This window comes from Mustela lutreola, chromosome 8, assembly GCF_030435805.1.
Source record: "Mustela lutreola isolate mMusLut2 chromosome 8, mMusLut2.pri, whole genome shotgun sequence".
NCBI classification, from domain to species: domain Eukaryota; kingdom Metazoa; phylum Chordata; class Mammalia; order Carnivora; family Mustelidae; genus Mustela; species Mustela lutreola.
Genome location: NC_081297.1, coordinates 44,412,669 through 44,429,979, shown reverse-complemented (window position 1 = coordinate 44,429,979; position 17,311 = coordinate 44,412,669). Strand labels below are relative to the sequence as shown.

At 37.9% G+C, this 17,311-nt stretch overlaps 1 protein-coding gene across 2 annotated transcripts in view; it reads right to left on the bottom strand.

Annotated features, from left to right (window-relative positions):
- KDM5A (lysine demethylase 5A) overlaps positions 1-17,311 on the bottom strand; it is a 92,191-nt gene that overhangs the window by 48,801 nt on the left and 26,079 nt on the right. The window contains exons 9-13 of one of the 2 annotated variants that reach the window (XM_059184463.1): positions 16,657-16,776; positions 15,789-15,962; positions 8,373-8,554; positions 6,365-6,527; positions 3,482-3,601 (exon numbers count right to left, since the gene is read on the bottom strand). In XM_059184463.1, coding sequence (XP_059040446.1) covers positions 3,482-3,601; positions 6,365-6,527; positions 8,373-8,554; positions 15,789-15,962; positions 16,657-16,776 — 759 coding nt within the window. The remainder of the gene's footprint in view (positions 1-3,481; positions 3,602-6,364; positions 6,528-8,372; positions 8,555-15,788; positions 15,963-16,656; positions 16,777-17,311) is intronic. The other variant, XM_059184464.1, reaches the window with a different exon arrangement.

Genomic DNA, 17,311 nt, shown 5'->3' with positions numbered 1-17,311 from the left:
TCAACAATTCACATTAACTTTTATTATAAGAACCAAACCAAAAGACAATTTATATAAAGCATCTAGAAATTCTTTTAAAAGGATCAGTCTGGTCTAAAGAGAATCCAAGTGAAATCGTAAGATTATACACTTTATTCTCCCTAAGTGAATAAACAAATCACTAGATGCTCACTTTTCATAATCATCAGATACACCTTTTAGAATAAATTCTGAAAACTTCTTTAACCATCAAGCTTTAAGCCAAATTATGATACTGGTTATACTACATAGGCACACCTTGGAGATACTGTGGGTTGGGTTCCAGACCACCATAAATAAGTATCACAATAAAGTAAGTAAAATGAATGATTTGTTTTTCCAGTGCACATAAAAGTTATGTCTACATTATAGTGTAGTGTTTAGTGTGCAACAGCATTATGTCTAAAAAAACAATGTACACAACTTAACTCAAAAATACTTCCTTGCTAAAAAATGCTAACCATCATCGGAACTTTAAGACGTAATTTCTAATCACAGAGACCAGAACAAATAATAACAAAAAAGTTTGAAATATTGCCAGAATTCCCAAAATGTGATACAGAGACGTGAAGTGAATAAATGCTATTGGAAAAAGGGTGCCAACTGACTTGCTCTCAAAACAGTGTTGCCACAAGCTCTCAATTTGTAAAAAATGCAATTATGTGTGGAATGTAATAAAGCAAAGTGCAATAAAACAATGTATGCCTGTACATAAAAACAAACACATATATACACACACATTTCCTCCCTCCTATCTTTCACCAACTTCTACCCTTCTGTCCAGCAGGAAAACCTGGGTAGTTTAAATGGGAGTTTTAGTTTACATTTGAAAACTATGACATAAAAGAGAAAAAATAAGAAAATGGACCTTTAAGAACCTTTAAGAATTCACCTCCATGTTGAAAAAGGCAGAAGACAATCACAGGAATTACATTTTGAGAATATAAGACTATCTCTAAATCAAACATTATTTCCATGCTCTTTTTTTGTTTTTTGTTTTCTTTTTTACGTAGGCTCCACCTCCAGTGTAGAGCTCAATACAGGGCTTGAACTCAGGACCCTGAGATCATGACCTGAGCCAAAATCAGAGTTGGCTGTTTAACCAACTGGGCCACCCAGGCGCACCTACTCTTTTAAAGAAACAGTATTTCGGAGTGCCCGGCTGGCTGAGTCTTTAGGCTCAGGTCATGATCCCAGAGTTCTGGGATGGAGCCCTGCATTGGCGGGGTGGGGGGCGGGCACAGTCCCTGCTCAGCAGGAAGCTTGCTTCTCCCTCTCCCACTCCCCCTGCTTGTGTTCCCTCCCTCACTGTGTCTGTCAGATAAATAAGTAAAAATCTTAAAAAAAAAAAAAAAAAGAAAGAAAGAAAGAATCTTTCCAAAGAAAATAATGATACTGAACTTAGGCATTATCCTATTAACACACAACTCTTCCATTTCCTAATTCATAAATATTTACTTGTTAAACATTTTTTATATAGATTAACAATGGCAAGAAAATATGAAGATCTTAATTATTATACTCTGTAAAGAAGCCACATAAAATAGAACTGATTATCTGTTGTGGCTTATAAACTTAGTACCATCAATCACCATATTCCAAATCTAAAGCTACTATAATTTTTCATATCTAGCATATCTCTTCTTTTCAAGAGTTTCAAGGATTTCTACATATACCATCTCAATTGTTTGAGGTCATTAAGAGAATCTTAGTATCTTCACAGACAAGGTAAAAAACTTAGGCACACTGAAATTAAAAGAGTTGCCAAAGGCCACACATCAATAACAGCAAACACATTAAAGGCAGAAACCATCTCGAATTCATTTCTGAATTATCTTTATTTCCTATACTACATCCAGCCAAGAAGTAAATCATAAACATTTTAATAAAGGTTAGCTGAATTTTAAAAAATAGACCTCACACCTAAGGGAAAGTCCTAAGCTCAGTCTTGCTCATACTGCTTCCTAAGCCTAATGTTTCAAATTACTAGATCAAATAAGATTACTCATCACGTCATTCATTAACCAAGGAAACAAAAATTCATGAAATCATGAATCATGGAATTTAATAAATTAATGTGCCCACAGAAAACACAAGACCCACTATTACTAAAAATATCTCCCCCTTGGGACACCTGCATGGTTCAGTCGGTTGGCATCTGACTCTTGATTTTGTTCAGGTCGTAATCTCAGGGTCCTGAACTCAACAAGAGATCAAGCCACATGTCAGGCTCTGCGCTCAGCATGGAACCTGCTACAATGATCTCTTCTCCTTCAGGGTGCTCTCTCTCTCTCTTAAAATATAAAAACAAAAACTCCCAAATATTGAGAGGAGACCAAAAAAAGATCACAAAATGAAAACTAAAGTCAAAGAGTGTATTATAAATTTGCAGTCTTTTCCCAACCAACATGACATAATCATAACTAGTCACGTTTTGATATCTACCTCATACAAAAAAGCAAAATAGCAATCACTGGCATTATCATTTATTTTATTTTTTAAAAGATTTTATTTATTCCTTTGAGAGCAAGAGAGAGCACAAGCAGGGGAAAGGGTAAAGAAAAAGGGAGAAACAGACTCCCTCCTGAGCAGGGAGCCTGATGCAGGACTCCATCCAAGACTCCAGGATCATGACCTGAGCTGAAGTCAGATGCTTAAACGACTGAGCCACCCCAGCACCCTTGGCATTATCAGTTAAACACAAGTATATCCCACAAGAGATCTCAGTACTATAGCTACTCTTTAAGTTTTTTTTTTAAGAAATGCAAAAAAACATAAAATGGCAGGAAGAATAAAATTACTTAATTGTCTATAAGAAGGGAAGTAATAAAGGGGTATTTTAAAATAAAAATCCAAGTTAGATACCTGAAAATACAGGTAAAATTAATTCTTAAAAAGACCCAGTTGTCAAAAAGAAAAGATCTAGTTGTCATTATAAAATCCTTAAGTTGCTCAGAGAAGGCAAAGACTAGAGGCACGACAAGTCTCTCAGAAAAGAAAGATTCAAAAACTAACAAGTGCTCATTTAAAATTCAAACAGAATGGGGAAAAGAATGAATGGATGAGAAGTAGAGAACTATAAAATCTTCCAAATAAAAACTGCAATGGAAACTCTAACTGAATTCTCTAAATTACAACACCCATTCCAGTCTCTACTAAAATATTCATAAGGGCACCTGGGTAGCTCAGTTGGTTAAGCGACTGCCTTCGGCTCAGGTCACGATCCTGGAGTCCCAGGATTGAGTCCCGCAGTGGGCTCCCTGCTCGACAGGGAGTCTGCTTCTCCCGCTGACCTCTCTCCCCTCATGCTCTCTCTCTCTCTCTCAAATAAATAAAATCTTAAAAAAATAAAAAATAAAATACTCATAAATCCTCCCCTCTCCACCTAAGCAAATATGGCCACTAAGATGCATTTTCCAGGGGTGTTAGTAGACGTACAACAGCTACTTGCTATAGAACAGACCCAGTCAGCAGTACAGAAGTTCACAGCTTCAGCAAAGTTGTAGCCCTGGTTAAATCCAGAATGATAGGCACGAGGAAATGTCACAACAAACTCGCCAGCACACTGATTGGTCCTGTACACCTAAATGCAAAGTGGGAACAGGGATACAAAACAAAACAAAATAAAAACAACAAAAAAGAGGAAGAGATTTTATCAGTCACTTTCAGAGGCATTTTCTAAAATTAAAAACAGTAAAGCATTCACCTACCCATATCAGAAAATAATATCAGGGTTTAAGAAGCAGCCTGAACTCTTACCTTCTTTATTTTATTTTTTTTAAAGATTCTATTTATTAATTTGAGAGAGAGACAGTGAGAGAGAACATGAGCAAGGAGAAGGTCAGAGGGAGAAGCAGACTCCCCATGGAGCTGGGAGCCCAATGTGGGACTCGATCCCAGGACTCCAGGATCATGACCTGAGCCGAAGGCAGTCGTCCAACCAACTGAGCCACCCAGGCGTCCCCGAACTCTTACCTTCTTAAAACAGTCACTGATAACAAGCTACAATAATTCACAACAAGAAGTAGCAGACAGGGCGCCTGGGTGGCTCAGTCATTAAGCATGTGCCTTTGGCTCAGGTCACGATCCCAGGGTCCTGAGATAGAGCTCAAATTGGGCTCCCTGCTCAGACGGAAGCCTGCTTCTCCCTCTCCCACTCCTCCTGCTTGTGCTCCCTCTCTCCCTGTGTCTCTGTATAAAATAAATAACTAAAATCTTTTTTAAAAATAAATAAAATAAAATTGTAATTGACTTTAAAAAAAAGTAGCAAATTCTCAAAAAGAAAATGTTACTCTGACTGGGCTACTAGTTTCTGAAATGTGATAAAATTTTTACAATTAAGAGACTTTTTCTTGGGACGCCTGGGTGGCTCAGTTGGTTAAGCAGCTGCCTTCGGCTCAGGTCGTGATCCCAGTGTCCTGGGATCGAGTCCCACATCAGGCTCCTTGCTCCGCAGGGAGCCTGCTTCTCCCTCTGACTCTGCCTTCCACTCTGTCTGCCTGTGCTTGCTCTCGCTCTCTCTCTGACAAATAAATAAAATCTTAAAAAAAAAAAAAAAGAAAAAGAGAGACTTTTTGTTTTATCCCTTCATCCTTATGTTGTCAGTAACATTAAAAAATGGAATTGCCTCCTACTCTTAGATAATTTTTTGGAAATTAACTAGGTAATTAGCTCACATGTTATATGGCGATAACCTCAAAATCAGTTTTCCTGGATTCCACTTATTTTTATGATAAGATTATGTGTCTTTATTTATTTATTTTAGAGAGAGTATGTGTGCGCTACCCAGCCACCCCAATACTATGTGTCTCTAGAAAAATCCCAGATTCAGGGGGTGCCTGGGTGGCTCAGTGGGTTAAGCCGCTGCCTTCGGCTCAGGTCATGATCTCAGGGTCCTGGGATCGAGTCCCACATCGGGCTCTCTGCTCAGCGGGGAGCTTGCTTCCCTCTCTCTCTCTCTGCCTGCCTCTCCATCTACTTGTGATCTCTCTCTGTCAAATAAATAAATAAAATCTTTAAAAAAAATATATATATATCCCAGATTCTAGTATAAGTTCACTCTGCTTTCAGCTCAGGTCATGATCCCAGGTCCTGAGATCAAGCCTTATATCCAGCTCCCTTCTCAGTGGGGAGTCTGCTTCCCACTCTGCTCCTCCCCGCTGTGGGCATGTGTATAACGTATAAGCGCTCTCTCTCACTATCTCTGTCTGAAACAAGTAAGATCTTTTAACACAAATACTGGGCGCCTGGCTGGCTCAGTCAGTTACAGCATCCAACTCTTGATTTCGGCTCAGGTCATGGTCTCAGGGTCACGAAATCAAGCCTCACATCAAGCTCCATGCTCAGTGCAGAGTCTGCCTGAGATTCTGTCTCTCCTTCTCCCTCTGCCCCTCCCCCCATTCATGCTTGCACACTCTCTCACTCTCTAAATAAAATCTTTTTTAAAAAGGTAAAGCAAAAAAGGTATTCATAGTATTTGATTATCACATATTTATTTATTTGTTGTTTGTTTATTTTTAAAAATTTTATTTATTTATTTGCCAGAGAGAGAGAGAGCACACAGGCAGGCAGAGTGGCAGCAGAGGCAGAGGGAGAAGCAGACTCCCGCCGAACAAGGAGCCCGATGTGGGACTCGATCCCAGGATGCTGGGATCATGACCCGAGCCGAAGGCAGCCGCTTAACCAACTGAGTTACCCAGGCGTCCCTGATTATCACATATTTAAAAAAAAAAAAAAAAAAGCTGTGAAACCTTTAATGAAGTATGATCTCCAAAGGGTAAGTATTAGTTTCAAGTATCACTTAAAAATACTTTATACTCGGGGCACCTGGGTGGCTCAGTGTGTTAAGCCACTGCCTTCGGCTCAGGTCATGATCTCAGGGTCCTGGGATCAAGTCCCGCATCGGGCTCTCTGCTCAGCAGGGAGCCTGCTTCCCTCTCTCTCTGCCTGCCTCTCTGCCTACTTGTGATCTCTGTCAAATAAATAAATAAAATTAAAAAAAAAATACTTTACACTCTGACAAAACAAAGATAATACAGATAATAAATTAGAGAGTATTATTACTTCAATAGACAATAAAGAATGTAAGATTTTTGTCAAAACCAGGATATAAAGGTTTACTGAAAACAGAAGCCTACTGAATAGGTTGCTATACATAAAGTAAGATTAATACTTTAAAACACCTCTTTCTTACCAAGAAATGTTGTTCCCTTCAGAATATAAATTATAATTTGGCTAGAAGATGAAATCTTTTGCTTCCAGTTATAAAACAAATGTGTTTCTGTCTAATGAGAAGATAACAGAACCTTAAAATGAAAATACTAAAAGGAGACACAAAAAGACTCACAGGCACACCATGCTCCATCAGTACATTGGGGTTCATGATGGTGACTAACTGATGCAGGAGATCAGGCTGGGACTCAAACAACTCAGGGGCCAGCTCCCTCATCACCTCCTCCAGCTGTTCAGCAGCATGAGATGGCACACCATACCATGTCTTTGGCTCCCCCCTAGCAAAAAGAAATAATTGTTTAGCTAGGTGAGCATGTTACCAACAAGGCCAGAGTCTCTCATTCAAATCCACTGTACTACAATTAATTTTGTCTTGTCCATGGTCACAGATTATATACCCTGAATCTTGGCAAACCAATTCATGAATCTGTTCATAACAGGAAGTAAGGCAAGGTACATAAATACGTAGACACATACTTATCACTACTATTAAAATTAATTCTAAATCAACTTAATGCAATTCAAAGCACATGAACTCTTTAAGGTGGATCAATAAATAGTTTCTTCATATAGGAAAGGCACTATATGAAAAATAAACATCATTCCAAAGGATACTAACATACTACCTTATTTCCTAAGTCCCCTGGACATTCCCATTATCCCCACAATGATCAAATCTGAAGTCAACACTCTGTAGAATACCTTTACATAACTTCACTAAGTTGAATTTTACTAACCTAAAAACTAAAGCAAGAGTAGAAACTGTTGAAACCTTGAAAAGAGTTCTATCTACAAATCTTAAGAACCAAAAACTTGGCATCATTAATGCACCAGACTTTAGTGAACTAGAGTTCATTTATAATACGATGCTGTACTTCTAGGAAATAGATTTAGTGAGTCATAGTATTTATAAAACAGCTGAATTTCCTAATCCTAATACAATCCAGTGCTGTCTCCAAGAGAACTTAATGCAATAATGAGAATATTCTGGGGTGCCTGGGTGGCTCATGGTCTCAGGGTTCTGGGATCAAGCCCAGCATTGGGCTCTCTCTCAGCAGGGAGCTTCCCCCTCTCTCTCTGCCTGCCTCTCTGCCTACTTGTGTTCTCTCTCTCTGTATCAAACAAATAAATAAAATCTTAAAAAAATAACAATAATAATGAGAATATTCTTTATCTGTGCCGGCCAATACACAGGGCTCTAGTCACCGGTGACCATAAAGTACTTGAAATGCTTCCTGTAACTGGGGAAGTACATTTTTAATTTTACTTAATCTTAACTAATTTAAAAAGCCACATGTAGCTAAGAGTTATCGTATTATACAGCACAGTGATAAAGCAGAGAAATAAAATCACTACAGTTTTCCAATACTGCATAGTGTGATTTGAGCAGTATTTTCCAAATGGAGAAAATCATTTAACTGATGTCATGATAATTTACATGGGCAAGTCAATGAAAGCTGTGGGGGAGCCACAGAAAAATTCAGCCAAAGAATTTAATAAATATGCACATAACAGGCATTTTTAGGGAAAATGGCATTAAAAAGAAAAAATCTTTTAATAACTTCCAATCCTGAAAGTTTAGTCAGATCTCAATTATACATACTTTTTTTTTAAACTATACATACTTTAAAATCCTACCTTGCATATCAAAAGATATACCAAGGTAATTGCCCCGTATACCAAATTAAGTATCACACGACCTAAAACTGCAGGCTCTGATGCATGCTCCATGTACATACTTTAAAAGGGAAGGTGTCTGAGATATACATACCTTTAGGACCTTCTATGCTTCTCTATATATTACCCTCCTTTGGGTAGGAATAATTTTAAATTCAGTTCTTGCTAATATATCACCTAATATCATTACAACTTTTTTTTTTTAAGATTTTATTTATTTGTCAGAGATAGAGAGAGAGAGTACACACAAGCAGGCAGAGAGGCAGGCAGAGGCAGCAAGAGAAGCAGGCTCCCTGCCGAACAAGGAGCCCGATGTGGGACTTGATCCCAGGACCTTGGGATCATGACCTGAGCTGAAGGCAGCGGCTTAATCAACTGAGCCACCCAGGCGTCCCTCATTACACCTTTAAAAAGATTCCTAAGCATGTAACAAAAATCATACATACCAGTGTAAGTAGTTGATTGAATAACTCCAGTGATCTTCAATGTGCCAGCAAAAGGAAGAGAAACACATTCCTACATAGAGCCATGGCACCTTCATACCAGAGATGTCTACATTAATATGTGCAAGAACAGATTGCTCTAGGACAGGCATATTATTCAAATTCCAACCAGAAAGCGCATATTCCTATCAAGAAAAAAAAAAGATATATATGCAAGATCAGAAACGACAAGTGCCCCAATTCCAAGGGAGTCTTCAAAAAAAACTAAAAAATGCATGTAGTATTTATAATAATCTAGTCCATCTGTGCTCTTTGCTCTGTAACACATAACTCATGTAACTATCTTATCCAGGTGGTATTCACATTTCCCTTTAATTATTTCAGATCCCTCCGGTTTATCCTGAAGGATAAAAGCATTTTTACACTATTCCTCCCTACCTTACTGGTAAAATAATGTAAGACTCATTTTAATAGGTCAGTATTATATTTCTATTTTACCCCCAGGAGTGTAATTTCCCAAAATGTTTACCACTATGTTTATAGAATGGTGTCAGATGCTATGAAAACAAAAAATAGTAAGACACTTAATCCTGCATTTATGTCAACACCAAAGACTAAGATGATGCAGAAAGTTACCACTACCACCCTCACTACAAACATGTCCAGAAATATTAAATAAATTATAACAATAACAAAAACATCTGTTTCATAGAAGAACTCAGAAGAGTAAAGAATTCCCAGTTTCCAGAAACAAAGAAAGGAATGAAAGGCAGAATGAAAAAGGAAAGCTATTGTCCCTGAGTTTTCATTGAGGTTTCTAATTAGACGGGACACCAAGTTTCCCAAAAACCTATCCTTGAAGCCGTGAAGTAAAGCCTTAAAGTGCTTATCGTCCTTGTGGAGAGCAATTCTCAAAGTGGGGTCTAGGGAACCTAAGACTATTTCAAGGAATCTGCAAAGTCAAACTATTTTCATAATAACTGTAAGATGTTATTTGCCCTTTTCACTCTCATTCTTGCAGGAACATAGTGTGAGTTTTCCAAAGGATACAAGGATATGTGACATCACAACAGACTGACAACAGACTGAATGCAGAAACAGGTAAGAGAATCCAACTGCCTTCTAATAGGAGGTTGATAACCTGCTGAACCTGGATGCCAGGTACTCTAGGGAAGAAGGGAAATTCCTTATTATGTACACTTTCATACATTTGAAACTTTCTATAATACAGCGTTGAAAAATAAAACCTGCAAAGTAAGGGATTTAACAGCCAACGACAACAGTGAAGAGAGAATGTGTCAACTAGAATTCAGATTTGAGAGTATCATCCATAATGTAGCACAAAACAATGAAAACTATATTTGTGATTAAGAGTCGCAGAAGATAGAATAAGAAAGTCCAGCACAGGTTTAAGTAAGAATTCCATTAAAAAATAAAGACATGATTCATACCCTCAACAGGCTTTTTAAAGAAAGCTTTCAGGGGTGCCTGGGTGGCTGAGTTGGTTAGGTGTCTGCCTTCAGCACAGGTCACAATCTCGACCCAGGATCGAGCCCCACATCAGGCTCCCTGCTCAGTGGGGAGTCTGCTTCTCCTTCTCCCTCTGTCTCTCACTTTATCTCTCTCTCAAATAAGTAAAATCTTAAAAAATAATAAAAATAAAAAATAAAAGAGGCTGTCAGTTATTTAATATTTTATTTATTTATTTGAGAGCGAGCAAGACACAGTGTGCATGAGTGGGGGAAGGAGCAGAAGCAGCAGACTCCCTGCTGAGCACCAAGCCTGATACAGGGCTCAGTCCCAGGTCCCTGAGGATCATGACCTGATATGATGTCAGACATCTAGGCAACTGAGCCGCCCAGGCGCCCCCAAAGCTTTCCACAATTACTACTCCATATGCTTTTTAGTTGGTTGGTCTGCTGATTGCCTGAAAACATAATGAATCACTTGAAGAGATAAGGCCTACATACAAAGTTTCAAGACAAGGCTGTATAGGGACGCCTGAGTAATTCCTGAGTAATACCCTGCTCAGCTGGGGATCTGCTTCTCCCTCTTCCTCTGTACCTCCCCCTGCTTGTGCTCTCTTTCTCTCTCTCTCTCAAATGAATAAATAAAAATCTTTAAAAAAAAAAAAAAAGACAAGGCTGCATATATTAAACTCCAAATACAGATAAAAGAGCAATTTCTTTAATTCTTCAGAGGACAATAGTAATCAGTATGGGTTTGCATCATTAAGAAAACTTCTATGAAAAGGAAGAAGCAGAGTACAGCTTGGAAAAAACAGATAAGCTTTCACAGTAAATGACGGAGGGACCAAAAATATACTGTTCTGACAGGTGAAAGGGAAGAGTAGAATAGTCATGCTCAGAAATACAGGAAATAAGATTAGAAAAGAAGAATCTTGGACCTTTAATCTTGTGTTTCAAACTAAGAAGCTTGGATTTTAGCCTATGTTCAGAAGAGAAATAAGACAGAATTTGAAAAATGAAGCAATATAAACATAGTATCTTCAGTATTTTTAAACTTTTGATTATGGAAAATTTTAAACCACTTTTAAACTTTTAAACTACTTTACAAAAAAAAAAAGTAGACAGAATTGCATACTAAACTCCCAAAGACCTTTCGACCTTAATTTTTTTTTTTTTTATTTTTTAAAAAAGATTTTATTTATTTATTTGACAGAGATCACAGAGAGGCAGGCAGAGAGAGAGGAAGGGAAGCAGGCTCCCTGCTGAGCAGAGAGCCTGATGCAGGGCTCAATCCCAGGACCCTGAAATCATGACCGGAGCTGAAGGCAGAGGCTTAATTTAACCCACTGAGCCACCCAGATGCCCCCGACCTTAAAATTTTAAATAAAAGCAGTAATAAAAAAGATTGCAGAGAGAAGCAGTAAGCAGAAAATGGTTACCATAACAGGCCTAAGACTGCTTTTCTTCAAAGAGCCTGCTTAAAGTTCTGTCAGCTGGCATATGCAAACTTACATCATCAACAGTTCCCTCCACTAATACAGAGTGATTCACAATGCCTAGGCTATACAATGAGGTTTACATACACCTGCTTTCCTTCTGGGAGTCTGCGGTGTTAGTATGTGTTGAGTAGAGGATGCCTTCGTCACCATGTTCCTATAAAACCTTGAGCACTAAGTCTCTAATGAGCTTCTCCGGTAGGCTAATACTTCATACACACTGTCAATTTGATACTAGTGCATCCTGTGTAACTCCATTGGAAGAGGACTCTCGGAAGCTTCTACCTGGTTTTCTCTGGACTTGGACCATGCATCTTTTCCCTTTGTTTATTCTGCTTTGCCTTCTTTCACTATAATAAATCATAGCTATGAGTCCTCCCAGAAAAATCACTGAACCTGGAGATGGTCTTAGGGAGTCCCAACACAAGTGGTCATTTATGTAAAACTATGGTAATCATCCCAACATGATATGATAGGACCTAGAGAAGGATGGTGGTAGTGGGTATGAAAAAGAAGGCAATCCTATAGAAAATAATGAAAAGTGAACTAACAGGATTTAATATGGAGCAAAGACAAGAAGGAAAAAAAATGTTCCCAAGGTTTCAAGTCCTATACCTCTTTTTATTTCTTAGAAGTTCTGTTGATAAGCACACTGTACTCATAAGATAAATATGTTAACTTTGGAAGTACTTTTCCAGTAAACTATGATACCAGAGAAATATGCTATCAGATATCAACAGTTAACCCATATAGAAGTTCAACATAAATGTACAACTCCTGGTGAAAAGCTGCAGTTATCTACTATTCTAATACAGTAACTTTCAGAGAGGAGTAATGAACTGATATAAGTATTAAAAAGTCTGAAGTTTTTTGTTGTTGTTTTTTTTTAAAGAGAGAGAGAAAGAGAACATGTGGGGGGGGTTGGGGGGATGCCACAGAGGAAGGGAGAATCCTGAAGCAGACTGCCGCTGAGTGGGGAGCCCATCTCAGGACTTAATCTCACCACCCAGAGATCATGACCCAAGCTGAAACCAAGAGTCGGCCACTCAACTGAATGAGTCACCCAGGCACCCCTAAAAAGTCCAAAGTTTGGGGCACCTGGGTGGCTCAGTGGGTTAAGCCTCTGCCTTCAGCTCAGGTCATGATCTCAGGGTCCTGGGATCAAGCCCCATATCAGGCTCTGTGCTCAGTGGGGAGCCTGCTTCCCCCCACCACCACTTGCCTCTCTACTTGTGATCTCTGTCTGTCAAATAAATAAATAAAATCTTTAAAAAAAAAAAGTCCAAAGTTTCATACACATTGTCTAATTAGTCCTTAAAATCCCTTTGTAATAAACAGGTTCTCTCATTCCATCTTATAACACAAAAATAATATCCTGAGAAAAACACAATTGCTTAGAAAATAAATGGCAAATCCATGACCCAGTCTGTATCATCTGTCTCTGCATACTATGGTTGGTTACAACCCAGCATTTCTGCAGATCCTTTTCTTTTTTTAAGATTTTATTTATTTATTTGACAGAGACACAGCGAGAGAGGGAACACAAGCAGGGGGAGTTGGAAAGGGAGAAGCAGGCTTCCGGCTGAGCAGGGAGCCCAACGTGGGACCTGATCCCAGGACCCTGGGATCCTAACCTGAGCTGAAGGCAGATGCCCAGCAAGTGAGCTACCCAAGTGCTCCCCTCCACATTCTTATAAGAACGTGAATAGAGCAAAAACAGAAATAGATAAATGAATATTCATTCAAAACTCACACATGGAAAATTATTTATATTATTAATATTAATCACTGAGGTTTGACACTGAAAACAATCTTTAAAAACTCTATGACCCGGGCGCCTGGGTGGCTCAGTGGTTAAAGCCTTTGCCTTCGGCTCAGGTCATGATCCCAGTGTCCTGGGATTGAGCCCCACATCGGGCTCTCTGCTCAGCAGGGAGCCTCCTTCCTCCTCTCTCTCTGCCTGCCTCTCTTCCTACTTGTGATCTCTGTCAAATAAATAAATAAAATCTTTTAAAAAAAGAAAAAAGAGTATGTAAGGGGAGCCTGGGTGGCTCAGTCAGTTAAGTATTCAACTCTTGATTTCAGCTCAGGTCATGATCTCAGGTTGTGAGATGGAGGCCCCCATCAAGCTTCATGCACAGCAGGAAGTCTGCCTGAGGTTCTCTCCCTATCCCTTCCCCCTCTGTGCACTCTCTAAATATAAAAGAACAAGTCTTTAAAAAATATTTAAAAAACAGTAAGTAAGGGACGCCTGGGTGGCTCAGTTGGTTAAGCAGCTGCCTTCGGCTCAGGTCATGATCCCAGCGTCCTGGGATCGAGTCCCACATCAGGCTCCTTGCTCAGCAGGGAGCCTGCTTCTCCCTCTGCCTCTGCCTGCCATTCTGTCTGCCTGTGCTCGCTCTCTCTCCTTCTCTCTCTGATAAATAAATAAAATCTTAAAAAAAAAAAAAAAAACAGTAAGTAAAAAGGAATATGTAATTCTGTATGTATGATGTATAAAGGCTTATATAGATATAGATCTGGAAGGATGCACTAGAAGATAAAATAGGGTCTTCCTCTGTCACACTAGAGACTTGGGTATGAGGGGTACTTTTTTAAAGATTTTTTATTTATTTACTTGAGAAAGAGTGCGAGCAGTGGAGGAAGGGAAGGCAGAGGGAGAGCAAGAAACAGACTCCCTGCTGAGCAGGGAGTCCAACGCAAGGTTCATTCCCAGGACCCCAAGATCATGACCCAAGCCAAAGGCAGATCCTTAAATGAATGAGCCACTCAGACGCCCCAGGAGGGAGATTTTTTAATTGTGAAGAACTTCCAGCAGTGGTTAATATGAAGAGATTGGGCAATTCTCCTCCACAGACAACAAAGATAAATCTGGACAAAATTACCAAAACCACCATTTCAAGGCACTTGAAATAAAAAGAAAAAAAAAATTGAGAACCATTTACTGTTAAAAGACTAAAAGAAGGCTGAATAAAAATGTTCCCAAATAAGCAAAGACTGAAAGAATTTATTGCTTAGATACCACACTAAAATAAAAGCAGTCCTCCAGACTGGAAGAAAATGAACCCGAAAGGCAACCTGTATCCCACAGAAATAAATGAAGAGCATCAGAAATGGTAAATTTGTGAGCAAATGTGTAACAGGGTGTATGTGTATTTTTTCCTTTTCTTTTTTTTTAAATGCAAAATGGTTTAGAGTAATAATTATACTGCTATGTTTTTGTATTTATACATGTACATATAATGTATAACAATACACAAAAAGAAAGTAGGAAATGAAAAGATATTGTTTCTAAGTTGTTATATGCACCAGAATTAAGTCAATATTAACATGAAGTAGGCTGCATAGAGATGTACATTCTCAATAAAACCATTTAAAAAATGTATATTATAATTATTAAAATCACTAAATAATTAAAAGGATCCAACCAAACAAAAAATAATATGGAGAAATTAATATGATATTATAAAAAGTATCTGTTTAACACTAGAAAATGGCCATAAAGGAGAGATAGAGGAAGACATACAAAATCACAAAATGGCAGACATACATCAGTATCAATAATTATGTTAAATGTAAATGAACTAAATAACTCCAATCAAAAGGCAACCCTCAGACTAGGTTTAAAAAAAGCAAATCCAGTCATATGCTGCCTAGAAGAGACACACTTTAGATCCTAAGGTAAAAACAGCTTCAAAGTGAAAGAACGGGAAAAGATATACCTTACAAACAGTAATCTTAAGAGAACTGGAATGGCTGGATATACTTTTAACTGTATATCCTATTGTACTATATAACCCTTTTTTTTGGTTGTTTTTTTAACCATGTGTAACTCTTTTAATAGGAAATAAAACTATTAATCACTGCCAATTCTAGAGGGAGAGAAAAAGTAAAAAGAACCGAAATAATGAGAAAAGGAAATGATCATCTTAATTCAGCTTTGTACATAGAGGTTTATCACTAATGCAAGAGGATTCCATTGTACGTTACAGCTTAAACATATTTGAAAACCTACCTGCTCAAGTACTGAAAGAAACTTAATTTGGGGCCTATCAATGAAAAAAATTCTTTAAAAAAATTAAAATTAAAATAAAAAAGTACTCTTAAAGCACCTTCTAGATTCTCAAACAGAAAGAGGCAAAAAATTCTTTTAACTGGAATCATAGTTTTAAACTAATTAAATTGGTTTTAAAATGCAAAGTTAAACTTTGTTTTAAATTTCTTTTAAAGCTTGAGTGCTAGTACAGAGCTCCAAAGGAAGGGACCCAAGAGGGCTGCCCTAAAGTTAAATTTTTAAAGATACTTTGAATGTATTATTTTTAAAACTGGAAATTACTTATAATGTCCAAATCCTGCATAGTTAATATTTTAAATTAACATAAACCCATAAGATTAGAGAAAGGTAGTTTTCTACTATGCAAAGACTAAATCAACTTGGAATAAGTTTGAATTACTACTATCTGCTGCACCTCTTCTTCTGGCAGCATCTTTCTCCGACCATCCTTTACAGGAAATCCACTTCCAAAGTCTTTTGAGGAAATATCTGCTCCATACTCTACAATAACATCTTCTTCAATGCTGCTCACCAACCGCCAGAATTCCTTTTCTACTAGTTCTGTAGGAACCATCTACACAGGGAAAACAAAGATTACAGATTACTAACTCAACCATAACCATCTAACACATTATATGCCTGTCAAATGAAATGAACACATACCCATGATAAAATGAAAAAGTCCTATTTCCAGAGCGAAAAAGACCAGGGTCCTAGCTCTTCCCACTAAGGACAGGGAAAAGCTAAAGACAAACTAGATATTGAGAAAAACATAATAAACTTGCACTGCCTTTTTGTGTAAGCTATTTCCCAGCTAAGAAATATAAAGATGACCCAGCAAGCACATCAAGGAGGAAAAAGGAAATGCAAAATTCAAGGCTGATTTTAATAGCTTTGCCAAATTTTTTGGATAGGGATTTTAAAAAGCCCAAGATCCCCTAGGAAAAGCAGCAAACTTCACATTACAAATAACCAAGCAAAAGGAACAACGGTCATATACTTCATGTTTTTCTATAAAAGATTACTCACAGAAGGCTAATAAACAATTCAAAGATCAAAGCAGATTTCTCAACAGGAGAGTACACAGTGCCACATTAGTGAGTGAAATAGAAACAGATGTCAAGGCCCCTTAATCTTCAAGATTTAATATTCTATCATCTTTTTCATGCTGTCCGTTTTTCCAAAAAATGATGAAAGCAAACCAAAAGCTTTAGACTCAGATAAATATTCATACCCTCCCCAAACTGACCTAAATGATAGATACTCACATGAACTGGCATATTGAAATAATCAGACTTAAAATTATCTGCCATCTCTCCAAAGCTCTGAAGCGTATACTCTCGTACAGCTTGTTCAAATCCAAAGGCCTCTCGAGGTTTATTACATTCCTAAGAAGAAGAAATACCTAAGATTAACTCACTGAAAATGAACTAACAAAATATTAGTATTACCTTCTTTGATAATTTCCCTAGGTGAAGCAAATCCAATCAACCTTAGACAGCAAAACAAGTATTAATTACTTGCAACACAGAATCAGGAAATAATGTTCTAGAACCTCAACTACAATTTCACAGCCTTCCGTAAGGAAGGTGGTAACAAAACAGCTTCAGACTCTATAGTTGATATTAAGCTCTGGCACCAAAACAAACACTGGGAGAACTACTCCCATGCCATGAAGTCCAAGGATACCTATCATTCTCAGCTTCTCAGTGGATTTAGCTACAGAGAAAATAAATGTTCATGGACAAAGAAAATATAATGGATAAAGGGATATCCACTGGATTGCAAGAATATCTAGCTATAGGAAAGGCTGTTCCATACCATCAATAACCCTGACCAGTATATGAACACAAATTCTCAGAGCAGAACTGCTGCTGAATCATCTTACCTTGAGAATAATAACTCAAAGCTCTGAATACACCC